The sequence below is a fragment of the Cucumis melo genome, chromosome 3 (assembly GCF_025177605.1).
Source record: "Cucumis melo cultivar AY chromosome 3, USDA_Cmelo_AY_1.0, whole genome shotgun sequence".
Taxonomy (NCBI): Eukaryota; Viridiplantae; Streptophyta; class Magnoliopsida; order Cucurbitales; family Cucurbitaceae; genus Cucumis; species Cucumis melo.
In genome coordinates this window covers 25256057-25267643 of record NC_066859.1, presented here as the reverse complement: position 1 = coordinate 25267643, position 11587 = coordinate 25256057, and the positions used below count along the sequence as shown (strand labels likewise).

Sequence of the window (11587 nt, the reverse complement as noted above, 5' to 3'; positions counted from 1 at the left end):
TGAAATTTTGTTGAAATAAACAAGATAGTATAAGTCATGTAATGTTCATTAACAAACAATTTTATCCTCTAATGATCAAATATGGAGTTGCTAACTCTAGACAAACAAACGCCAAAAAGTAAGCCATCAATTGTGCTTGTGAGCTTTTGCCTGTTGAAGATTGAGCGCCTATGACTCGTTGGTCTCCGCCGACGTTGTCTTAGTTGGCCGACGAAAGAAATCATCGATGCGACGCGTTCCTGCAGGAGCCACTTTGTCAACGACAGCGCGAATGCGATTCTCGTCCTTCGCCGGTGCATCCGACGGCTGAGACGGAAGAGGAAGTGAATCGAGAAGAAAATCACTGATCGAGCGATGCCTTTTGACGGCCATTCGGATGTGTTCAAGCTTCACGGTCTTCCGTTTCTTCTCAGCGGCGACTTCTGCAGATTTTTCAGCTAGAAGCTTAAGGAAGAGTTCTGTGGCGCATGAGACTAGAAACAAGGCTTCTGAATTCACTTTGCCAATGTCCTTGTCGAGCTTCATTATCTTCTTCACTCGGCCCGTCGGAAATTCTGGCCGGATAGCCTCGCCGGATTCCTCTTCCTCCATGTCCGGAATCTGAATGAAGTGATGGCTGCCGAAAAATGGCTTTCGATCCAGAATTACGAACAAATTATTCTGATTGAACGATTAAGATTTGGGGATTTGTAATGGCGGGAAGAGGAGGCTGGAAATTTTATATGACGAAAATAGCCCTGCATTACTACGTTATGGCTCAGGCAATATGGGTAGGCCTCTTTGAATTGTGGTGGGGGCTCTTTGGGCATTTCATTGTCCTCCCGAGAGGTTTTCCCGCCCTGAAATAATGAATTTTTGTGCATTTTCTAAAGAAAAAAACAAAAATATCAATTTCATAAATGTTTTTATACCTTCACAGTGACCTAGGAAAAATAAAAGGAAAAGGAAAAAAAAATGTAAAATTGTATTTTAGTCCTTAAATTTTGGTTTTCATTTTTTAGTTTTTGTAGTTTAAAATGTTTAAGTTTAGTTGTTCTACCTTCGTATAAGTCTTAAATTTAATATCATTTGTTTTTATCGTCTTTTAAGTGTGCAACATGACTTCTTCTTATATGTATAATTAATGTTTTTTTAGAACGATGTCAATAATTAATTAAGAGTAAGGTTTGTTCTGTTGGATTCCATTCTAATGGTACTACCGGAGATGTTGACATCAATGCATTATCTCTTAACATTTAATCATACATTTATACATGAAAAAAGCAAGTTCCACAAAATGCAATTGTTATAATCATGTGATTGGTCACAGTAGCGTAATGTGTAAATTTTACTATAATCTAACACTTTCTATTTTAGATGTCTTTTATATATATATATATATATATATATATATATATATATTCCTTAACCATATAATAGGGGTGGAGATCGAACTTTCAACATCGAAAGAAAAAACTGTGTTAACTATTATTGAGTTGAACATGCTCTCTTAGCATTAATTATAAATTGTACACGAAATATTTATTTTACCTATGGAAGTTACATAAGTTAAATACTTTATCACTCATATATTTCATAAAAATAAACAAAAAGGATCACCGAATACTATCACAAGAATTGAAAATAACTTTATAGATATAGACATGCAATATATATTTTTAAATCACGAGGCATAGATCCAACTATATCATATCATTTTAAACATTTATACGGTCTCTAGAATATTACCACATAATAAAAAATTGAAGCAAATGAAAAAGTCGTGTTTCTTTGGTTAAAATAGTATATGTAAGTGGACTAATTTTAAATACAACAAAATAAACAAACACAAGTAACAAAACATATCAAGATATTAAGGTTTATCTACGAAAAATCACGATCAACTAATGTCTACATCTATTTGTATGGAACATTATTCTAAACCACCCTGCGTTCGGTTGAGTTTTTTCATTAAAAATAATTTTACTACATAGGATTTAATTATTATTTTGATCCTCTTGAAAAAAAAAACACTATTTTGTTCCTATATTTAAATCTAATTTAATTTTAGTCGAAGAATTTTCATTTTCTTTAAGGCGGTAAAAGAAAAAACATATAAATAGATAATAATAAAATCCGCCACTTATCGTCGTCTCCAGTCAGCTGTTCCTCGCGGTGTAGTTGGACGCGCTGTGTCGCCGTGAAAGTGAAATTTTTTCAACAACAATCTCTAACCATAATCTTTGATAATTGAATGTAAGTCTCTCCTAAGTCAGATTTCTGGTCGTCTTTCATCAGATCATCACTTTACCAAATTGAAATTTTCGCATCGATGGGGCTAATTCTTCAAGCTTCAATCCATGGCTATAATCGCCATGCCCTAATTTCTGCTACGACAGGAGGGCTTCTATTAATCGGCCTCCGACGCCTGAACCGGAGGATGATCGAGAACACCAACCCACTTTTCAAGAATCAATCAACATCAAGGTCTGCAGTTTATTCGGTCCGTCTGTCTTTTTTTTCTTTATGATTTTGATTGGATTTCTTTCTGGACAGCTGATTGAAAGTGGTGAGAAAGAGCGGCTGAAAGAGCTCTTGAGAGAGAGGCTCATTGAATGCGGCTGGAAAGATGAGATGAAAGCACTCTGCAGGTTCCACTCTCCTATATATTTATTCAATTTATGTATCGATTTCTTGTTTCTATTGTTTTTCAAGAAATGTTTGATCATTTCCTGTACCGTATCAGTCACTAATTAACGAGTAATTGCTGAAAGAAAAACGCTATAGTGTGGCTTGATGTGTAAAGGTTGCTTTGAAATTAATTCAAACGGAAAATTAGAACTGATGTAGTTCTAGTTTTGTCTAAGGGTATTCCATTAACAGTCCTGGAAGTGGAGATTTGCTATATGATCATATCAATTCTTTCATTCCAAGGCTAAGACTTTTGAATCTCCCTGTTGTTTCTCTAGGGCATATGTAAGGAAGAAAGGAAGGAACAATGTTAGTGTTGATGACCTTGTGCAGGTCATTACTCCAAAAGGCAGAGGTTCGTTCTCACTTTCCATTTTAGAATTGGTTGCTATTGGTTGCATTTATCATAAACTTCTGATATGTTATCATTTGATCGCTTTTGCTGGTGTAAGGATCCTTGATTTCCTACACCCTCTAACAATTGTTACATATGATGCAAGAAAACTTCATATTTATGAATCCTAGAAAGGCTTATAGTTTACGTACTTTTATGACACAAGGTGAGGTGCAACCAACTCTATCTGTATACAAACCCAGTTACATTCTGTCCTGCCTTTGTAAGCCTGTAAGATTCCTGTGCTCACCACATTCCTCACAGCTATTATCCCATATTTTTAAAGTACGGTGATTTAGAGTAATCAAATTAGAGGACTCCTGTGCCAATGTATGCGAGATCATCGGGGGATTTAGTGCAAGTCTAATCCCCTCAACTTTGTGTTCTTTATATATATCTATATTATATAAGTTGTAACTATACCAATACCAGTAGCTAACCCAGTGATAAAAATGTCATCTAGTCCCTCTAGACCCAGGTTCAAGTCACACTACTTACATTCTTTTTTTCAAATTAATTTTACTGAACTACAAAGCCCCCGTAAAAAAAATTCTGGATCCACAGCTGTATGAGATCATAGCTATCAGTCTAATATAAAAAGTCAACAACAATAGGAGCCTTTACATTGGAAGAATTCCTTTACATCAAATCAAATTATAAGGAGTCAAATCGGATGTTATGACTCCGAGAATGACTGATAATTTAAAAATATATTAACTAAAACATTTTGCACAAAACAATAGACCAATAATATAACCGATGACTCAATGAGTTATGCTTGGTTGATAGAAAGTAGTCACGAACGATTCAAAGCTCATGCAAATTTCATTTCTTATAAATTGTTAAGGTGAATTCCTGTTATATATGCAGTCTGTATTCGTATGTGTGTCATTGTTGAGGAATATTCTGAATATGAGTCAGTAAGAACTTAGAAAAAACTCACTTTTACTCCTGGCGAAGTTTGATTTTCACACTCTTCCACAGAACCGGCTTAACACAATAGAGAAAGAATTGAAGTCATTAAGGGGTTTTGAGTTCTCATGAGGGACACTCCCAACAATTTAAACTTGCATCCATTATGTTACAACCCATTACGATTTTTTAAACTGCACCCAAAGAACCAACCACAAGAGGAGACTTCCATAGCCATTTTGCCAATTAAACCTCCGTAGTCCATTTTGTTCCGGTTGATTTTTGTGTTATTCACATTTGAAAAGTTTTCTTATGAAGGTGAATTGCTCACCACGTTAAAATGTACTTGCCATAACATTAACTTGTCTTGTACTTTTTCTGTACTGACTCGAGAGTTTTGTCTTGATGACTGGCATATTTAGTCATAATCTTATCTCATTCACCCATTCAAGTGTGCTTCTGGTTATTGCCGAACCCGTTGCTGACTTTAGTTCAAATGATGTCGTGTAGCCTCAGTTCCAGATTCAGTGAAAGCCGAGCTGCTGCAGCGCATCCGATCTTTCCTTGCATCAACAGCCATCTAACATACACGAGATGACTGCAAGCTGCAGAAAAGTATCTCCTTCATATCCTTACTAAACCGGCTAAAACCAATTAATCTATACCTATAAAATGAATTTGTTTGAACTTGTCAAATTTTATCGATTCTGTTGGAGAATCCAAGTCAAGTTCCATCTTCAGGTTATGAAGAATGTCGCATTGTGTAAGCTCGCAGTCAACGAGAACCGGGTTGGTGAGTGTTTTTGTTGTAGAATATGCATGTAAAAAGCTAGCTGTATGAGATTTATGAAAGACTCTCTAACTTTCATGATAACAAGTCTGTTTTTACTGAAAATTTGGTCAATTGTAACTCTTGGTTGGGTCTACCTCAATGGCATATTATATATTTTGGATTTGTTCCATTGTTATTTTATTTTCTATATCTTGGGTGTGGGAATCAAACCTCCGACTTGGAGATCGATGTTGCTTATATTGCCCTAACATCATTTTCATTATTTGCCAAGCAGTTCAATAAGTAAAGGGTTATATTACACATGAGGATGTATGTAGAGAGTTGAAAAGTTTAGGAGTTGTTTGGTTATGTTCTCAATTTTGTTTTATGCGATTCGTAGAGAGTTGTGAATGTGTTTGGCAAACAATTTCTGTTATTGAATTCTTGGATCTAAATAGTGCAAATTTTGAATATAATGAATTTATGCTTATGTTTTTTTATCCCTATAATACTATATAGTTTATACATGTGAGAAACACGAAATACTAAGTGAAGGAGCATTATGCTACCGAATTCATGAAAATATGAAATACAAAATTGAGATTCCTTACCATTTGCTTATTTTCCTTTAATGCTAAAAGAATTTCTAAAGATGAGTTGGGTCACATCTATTGTATGCATTAACTTTGTTAACAAATCTATTAGACAGGTTCCTTCAATAATACAGTCGTTTCGCTTCTCCCCTCTCCTTACAGTCGAGCTATTTCATAACCTCCGGACGACTCAAAATAGAGGATCAAAGAATTTGAGGCGAAACGACTGTATTATCATAAAAGAAGGAGTGGTATTATTCAATAGCTCTCAAAAAATTTGATTGAATTTTAAGTTTGATAGAACAATCTAACAGTTTTTTATCGTAAGATAAAGTATGTTCAATAATGTCATAAATTTTAGAAGATGCGAGGCAAATTAGACACTCAAATACCAAACTCTTAAAACCATCTAGAATTTCTATGGACTTCCTTCTATTGTTTCAAATATTCAATAGATTACAGAAAAGAGGGATGGACCTGACAGACACCATAATAACAAGGAACACACGAGCAAAAAATGAACCAAACACAAAAAGAAAGCACACACAACTCAAGGTAAAAGGTCCCAAGGAGAAGGTTGGATCTCTATGAAAGAAGCTTCGAGCCAATTAATATAACAAATAAAAACCTTGAACCTAACGGTTTGACTAATCATTTGGGGATGGTGCACAGTAACATGGGTGACATGAATACAACGCTTATGGCGCATCAAGCACTAAAGTGACAAATTCAATTGAGTTTTGCATCTCAATGCTATATCTTATGTGAATATTCACCTCACAAAAGCATGTCTCCCAGATAATAGTAATAAACGGAAAGTAAAAAGCAAATGATTCCTTAACTCAACTCCACCAGCACATCAACACACAATACATAATTTGTTGGAATACCAAAACCATATGCCAATCCAATCATGCATCTGTAATCACTTCCAAACAACAAACAAAAAAAAAAAAAAAAAGATGAACAATGTCTTAGAATAGTACCTCTAAACCAAAAGAGTTTAGCTCAAGAGAGTTGGCTAAGTCATAAACCATACCAAGCGCTAGCAACCGAACACACCAGATAAGGAAGCAAATAAACACTATCACAAAAGTTTAACTTTAACTTTTATGTCAATAATAAAATAATAATAGTAATTACATCCTTAAATTTTAACTTTTATGTCAATAAGTCTCTAAACTTAAAAACAACATCGTATAATAAATTTTAAAGCTTTTATCACAAAAGTTGAGTCTCATTTCTAGTAAGACATTATGTATTTATGAACTTAAAAAAAGTATATAAACTATGACACTCAAAATCAGAAGTTACTAAACATTTTTAAAGGTAAAAACCTCTAAGAAATCATATTTAAAGTTTTGAAATGACACAAAATTGAAACCTCTAAAATTCAAATGATAACCTATAATCTATTTTATGCAAAATATAGTATTGATACTTCAAAAAGAAATACAAAAAGTCCAAAAAAGTTTAGATGATGGCTAAAGCTTGTTAAGTTGAAAAGAAAGACTGAGCAGCAAAATCTTAGAACAAGGAAAGAGAAAGAGACAACAGCCATTCATCGACAAACATTCATCTACACATTCACCAAAATCACATTCATATTTCATCAGCCATTGATTTTCAATTTGTATCCTTCTTCTTCTTCTTCTTCTTATTATTATTATTAAGTTGACTTTGCTTCTGAGTTTGGCAGAGCTTCAGCTTCATTGGCAGAATTCTGCCTCGACATCGATATCGACATCGAACTAGGAGCTCTCGGATGATAAGCTGTTATCTTCTTCCCTTTTCCTTCATATATAATTCCATCTTCTTCATCTGAAACTTTGCATTTTTCCCCTAAAATTATTGTCTTTGTCCAAATTGAATCTTCCCCTTTAATCTTCTCTTTCCTCCTCTGTCTCCCTTCATCCAAATGATTCCTCACAACCGAAAGACTTCTAGGAACTTTAATGCTCATGCTTCTCATATGATTCAACTTCCTCTCCGATGCCGATTTCAAAATTTGGTTCGGTGGGCTCGAACTTGTCACTTGTTGCATTTTTGGAGGCAGGGGAAGTTCTTTCACCTCCCCCTCGTTCTCTGTTTCTCTATCAGATGGGTTTGCCGCCGTTGCCAGAGACGGTGTCGTTGTCGTCGGGGAAACATTTTCCTCTGCTTTGTTGTTCTCTGTGGCGGTAGGAGACGAAGCTTCAGACGGCGTCGATCTTCTTCGTGATCGAACACCACATAGCGTCGTGATCATGGCAATAGCTGCTGCCATTCCGGCCGCTAGAAGGAACAGAGATATCGCCGGATGAATTAACGGGTTGTCATCCGTCGGAAAGCTTCTCACCATGACTAAAACATTTAAAAAGCAGAACAAAAGAAAACCAAACAGAGGAACTCCGTTTTCTTCATTTGGTGAATACTCTGTTTTTTTTTTTTTTTTTTGTTCTTCTTTTTCTTTTTCAACCTAAAAAATCCCAAACAAAACAAAACAAAACAAAAAGTGGAAGAACAAGAACAAGAAAAGAAAAAGGCAGGATTTGGTTAAAATCTGCAAGAAAATGAGGAGAAAGATGAAGAGGATGGTTGTGGGTTTTTGGACTCTGTTTTTGCAAAGAAAGAGAGCGAAACAGAATGCTTGAATATAGGGAAAAATAAAATGGGAATAGAAACAGAGGTTGAGACAGCTTGAGCTTAATGCATTTCAATGGAGGCTTCTTTCTTTCTTTCTTTCTTTCTTTCTTTCTACCATTAGTAGTAAATTCAATTTATTTTCAAATTCCTTTCTGTGATGCTAAAAATAAATCATTTTTGATGACAACCCAAAAGGATTGTTTGTGGTGAAAATCATGGTGGAACAAAAGCTAGATTTTGTAAAATTTATCTTTTGTTTTACACAACCAATCTAATCCAACAAATTTAACTGCCCAACTCCATATTTATCATAACCATATTTCTTCATGTTTTGTAGCCTTCCTTTTGATGTATTTGTTAAATTTGTATAGATAAATGAATGGTACAAAACTTAGGTTGAGTTCATAGAACTATGGTTTATAGGTTAGCAAGCATCGTCGTCAAAGTGAGCACAACTTAACAATGTAATTGAGGGGTACCTTTTTTTCTTTTTTTTAGATGAGAAGTTGAATTCTTTGTTGATTTGTTGTACAAAATATAAATAAAATAAAGAGAAATTTGTTGATATGAAGTTATTTAATTCTATGGAATCTTGGATTGGTAATATGTTAATGAAAAAATCATTTGTCAAATATATATTCTTGGGACTAAATAAATTATAAGGTTAAGACATAACTAAAAAGTTATTACAAATTCAAAGAAAAAATCATGAGCTCTTAAAAACACGTTATTTTTTGTAATATTTGGGTGCATTTTGGACATCAATGCATCCTTCAATGCATCCATTTTCACCGCTCACGTCAAAAAATATTAAAGTAGTGTAAAGAAACAAAAAATCAAAATTTGCCATCGAATAATTTGGAGCTTATAATGCATAAAAATAAAGTATTTTTAAATTTTCCATTTACAATTGCAATCGATTTTCAACTTTTGTTTCATTTGTGTGATGAATCGATTTTTTTGCTATAATTTTGATATGTAATAAGCTGAGTTTGCTCTTAATCTTTTTTTCTTCTTCTGATTTTCTTTACATTTTGATATTTATTAAACAAAATGAGTGGCTGAGAAAAATAGGGACATAGAAACATTTCACAAATGGAATGCTCAAATAAAATGGGAACAAAATAATAATATCATCTTATCATTATATAACAAGTTGCAAATTATGAACATAATTTGGTTTCAAACTACTGACCTATTCAAGTAATAAAATGAAAAAAAAAAACAACTCACCAATCAATATATTCCAAATGTAACAATCACAAAAAAAAAAAAAAGAAAAAAAAAAAGAAGAAAAAAAAAGCTTTTATTTCAATAGTTTGACTGATTGACTTTGTTTACATTTCAACAATCAAAAACTCCAAAACAAACAGATGAAAAGATGAAGAAGAACAATCAAGAACTTAACACAAATAGACTTAAAGAACTCACCACCAGCCATAAAGCATTTGGGTGTACTTATCCTTAAGCCATCTGAAGCTTTTTCTAAATGATCCTTTCATTTTGCCTTCAACAGAATACATCTTGTAACTTGCAACTCTTTTCTTTCTTTGAAATTCAGGATCAGCAACAAATCTCCATGATTTTGAAGATGACCCAGAAGTGCTTTTCCCTTTCTTCACAGAAACTTGGCTCTTTGATGATGGCCCATAATATTTCTCAATCTCCATGGATGAGCTTCCTCCATAAGAGCTTCTTCTATCATCATCCATGGAAGAAGAAGAAGAAGAAGAAGAAGAAGAAGAAGAAGAAGAAAAAGAAGATGATGATGATGATGGAGATGGGATATGGGTTGGCTTTGTATTTTCAACTTTGATTATATAATATTGTTTTATTTGGGTGTTGGAAGAAACAGACTTTTGGAATTTATGCTCCTCCAAATGGACAAATGTATTTCTCTTTTTTAATTGGTGCAAGTTTTTTTTTCCTCCCAACCACCTAAAAGGGATGGAAAAGAAAAACTTCTTTGAGTTGAGATTCTTTGACCAATGAAATAAAAAATGAATTTAATGATATTATAATCATTGGAAATATCCTGGAAAAGTATTCTGTGATGTGTAATTATTGGTTTAAGAAACACTAAGCTAATAAAATAAGAATGTGGCCTTAACGTGTGATATTTATAAATTATATTGATTTTTGTTTTCTTTAGTGGTATGAGAAGACATAGAGACATTGAGGAGCTAATAAATCAAATATAATACTAGCATGTCGATCTATGGAGATCTTCGCTAACATTAGGGTTATGTTTGGGGTGGGATTTTAGGGAGAAAAAGGTTAGGAAATTGAGTCATGTATTTGACCCAATGATTATGATAAATGGGAATTAGGGTTATCTTAATCTCCAAATAACTCTATCTCTCTCCTATCTTTTCCTTTCTTACAATCCTACATTATCTTACCTAAATAACTCGACTCAAATTCTATTATTGTTTTTTAAATTACTACAACCATAACCCTTTCTCCATACACATATTATTATAACAACACTATCATAATCCCTTCCCCAAACTCATATTATCATAACGCTAGTTTTCATATTCCTTCCCTTAAGCATATATTACCATAACACTACCAATAATAACTTTTTTCCGAACACATATTATTATAACACAAAAATTATCATAATCTTAAGATTATTACAATTTTTTTTCTCGTAACTTTTTCCTTCCCCCAAACGCATCCTAGAATATTGGATACACGAACATGACAAGCTAAATTGTGAACAATAGAAATTACAATTTTGAGGGTAAAAAGAAAAGGTTATAACAATAATGCTTTGTCGATAGAAGTAATAAATGTCATTTTTACAAAGACTTGGCCTCCATTGTTGAAATGATCCCTACTTTCAATTAGAATCATAGAGACTACTTTCTTACTTCCACAGTCGTGCAAGAATATTGTTCGAAGAGCGTTTTAATATATTTCAATTTAATTGGTGATCTCAAGAGTGTGTTTGGATTGTTGGAGTAAAACTAATATTACTTGGAATTTGATTATAATGAGATCTGTTGTTTAGAATCATGATTACTAGGAATGTTCAAGCTTATGTTTGGGGTGTGAGGTTGGGTTTGCTAGGCTAGGGTGTTTGTCTAAAACTCAGTTTATTTCTCAAAGCTTATTCTGTTTTGTTGTTTAAGACCAATCCAAAGTTTTCTTAAGCTACAGTTTAGGTGTTTGTCTAATGCACCCTTGCGTTTAACTTGATTGCTCTAATTCAGATTGCAAAAAGGAGAAACAACACTACTCAAGTCGAAAACCCCACCATGACATGTATCAATAATTAGACCAACAAAAGCCTTTGCAACACCAACGGTACACACAAGTCACGGGTGATCATTGGTCCAAAGCTTTGAGAGATATCCATTCTCAAGGAGTGACAAACAATGTGTACCCAAGCCTAAAAAATTCTTCAAAGACAATATTCAATATTCGATAGATGAGAAACCACATCCAAACTAATAGCATCAACCTTGTTGGTTTAAATAATGACTAACAACTCCCCAAGTTTGTTTGATGTTGAGACTACCAAATATCACTCTACCCACTTAAGACACACGTCCACAACATATCAAAGGGTAATTACGAGAGTTAGTAATATTTACAATATAATCTATCAAT

At 33.6% G+C, this 11587-nt stretch overlaps 2 protein-coding genes across 2 annotated transcripts; one reads left to right on the top strand and one right to left on the bottom strand.

Annotated features, from left to right (window-relative positions):
- Positions 1–5: 5 nt before the first annotated feature.
- On the bottom strand, positions 6–591 carry LOC103488501 (NCT transcriptional regulatory complex subunit A). The gene has a single exon (XM_008447282.3). The coding sequence runs from the start codon at positions 589–591 to the stop codon at positions 169–171; it is 423 nt and encodes a 140-aa protein (XP_008445504.2). The 3' UTR covers positions 6–168.
- A 1493-nt stretch (positions 592–2084) lies between these two features.
- LOC103488502 (transcription and mRNA export factor ENY2) lies at positions 2085–4931 on the top strand. The gene is made up of 5 exons (XM_008447283.3): positions 2085–2235; positions 2379–2466; positions 2536–2630; positions 2949–3025; positions 4487–4931. Coding segments are annotated over exons 1-5 (336 nt in total). The 5' UTR covers positions 2085–2233; the 3' UTR covers positions 4561–4931.
- The last annotated feature ends 6656 nt before the right edge of the window (positions 4932–11587 follow it).

What these genes read in the sequence shown, in the direction of transcription:
- LOC103488501 (XM_008447282.3), bottom strand. Translation starts at nt 591, where the DNA reads ATGGAGGAAGAGGAATCCGGCGAGGCTATCCGGCCAGAATTTCCGACG.
- LOC103488502 (XM_008447283.3), top strand. An exon ending in AAGAATCAATCAACATCAAG is followed by an intron (nt 2,467 to 2,535) that starts GTCTGCAGTTTA and finishes CTTTCTGGACAG; the next exon opens with CTGATTGAAAGTGGTGAGAA. An exon ending in GAGATGAAAGCACTCTGCAG is followed by an intron (nt 2,631 to 2,948) that starts GTTCCACTCTCC and finishes TTGTTTCTCTAG; the next exon opens with GGCATATGTAAGGAAGAAAG.